This window comes from Eimeria mitis, genomic scaffold (assembly GCF_000499745.2).
Source record: "Eimeria mitis Houghton genomic scaffold, Emh_scaff1307, whole genome shotgun sequence".
Classification (NCBI taxonomy): domain Eukaryota; phylum Apicomplexa; class Conoidasida; order Eucoccidiorida; family Eimeriidae; genus Eimeria; species Eimeria mitis.
The window spans coordinates 11,336-11,708 of record NW_013568693.1 but is presented as its reverse complement, the minus strand read 5'-3'; the positions used below and the strand labels follow the sequence as shown (position 1 = coordinate 11,708).

Here is a 373-nt window from a genome sequence, read left to right as displayed (position 1 = left end):
AACCTCACCATCAGCACATCGCCGTCAGCAGCAGAGACAGAGCCCCCCTTAAACACCTGCCCTGAACACAGCACCCCAAACCCTAAACCCTAAACCCTAAACCCTAAACCCTAAACCCCAAACCCTAAACCCTTAACGCAAAGTTTCTGCATACTAAACCCTAAACCCTCAGCACTAAACCTTAAACCGTAAATCCTCAGCCTCCAACCCTGAATTCTGAAACGTAAACCCTAAACCCTACCACGTCTTCTAAACCCTAAACCCTAAACCCTAAACCCTAAACCCTAAACCCTAAACCCTGCCTGTGGAGATAAGAGCGCAGGAGCCCGGTAGAAGCCCAGGAAGATGACGAGAGGGGTAGGGGTTTGCTGCT

The 373-nt window shown here is 50.1% G+C and overlaps 1 protein-coding gene across 1 annotated transcript in view; it reads right to left on the bottom strand.

The window, feature by feature from the left end:
• Positions 1 to 373, bottom strand: part of EMH_0034260 (uncharacterized protein) — a gene marked incomplete at both ends in the record, with an annotated part of 1,882 nt that overhangs the window by 306 nt on the left and 1,203 nt on the right. Inside the window, one exon of the mRNA XM_013494851.1 lies at positions 9 to 61. Within this exon, the coding sequence (XP_013350305.1) occupies positions 9 to 61 (53 nt within the window). The remainder of the gene's footprint in view (positions 1 to 8; positions 62 to 373) is intronic.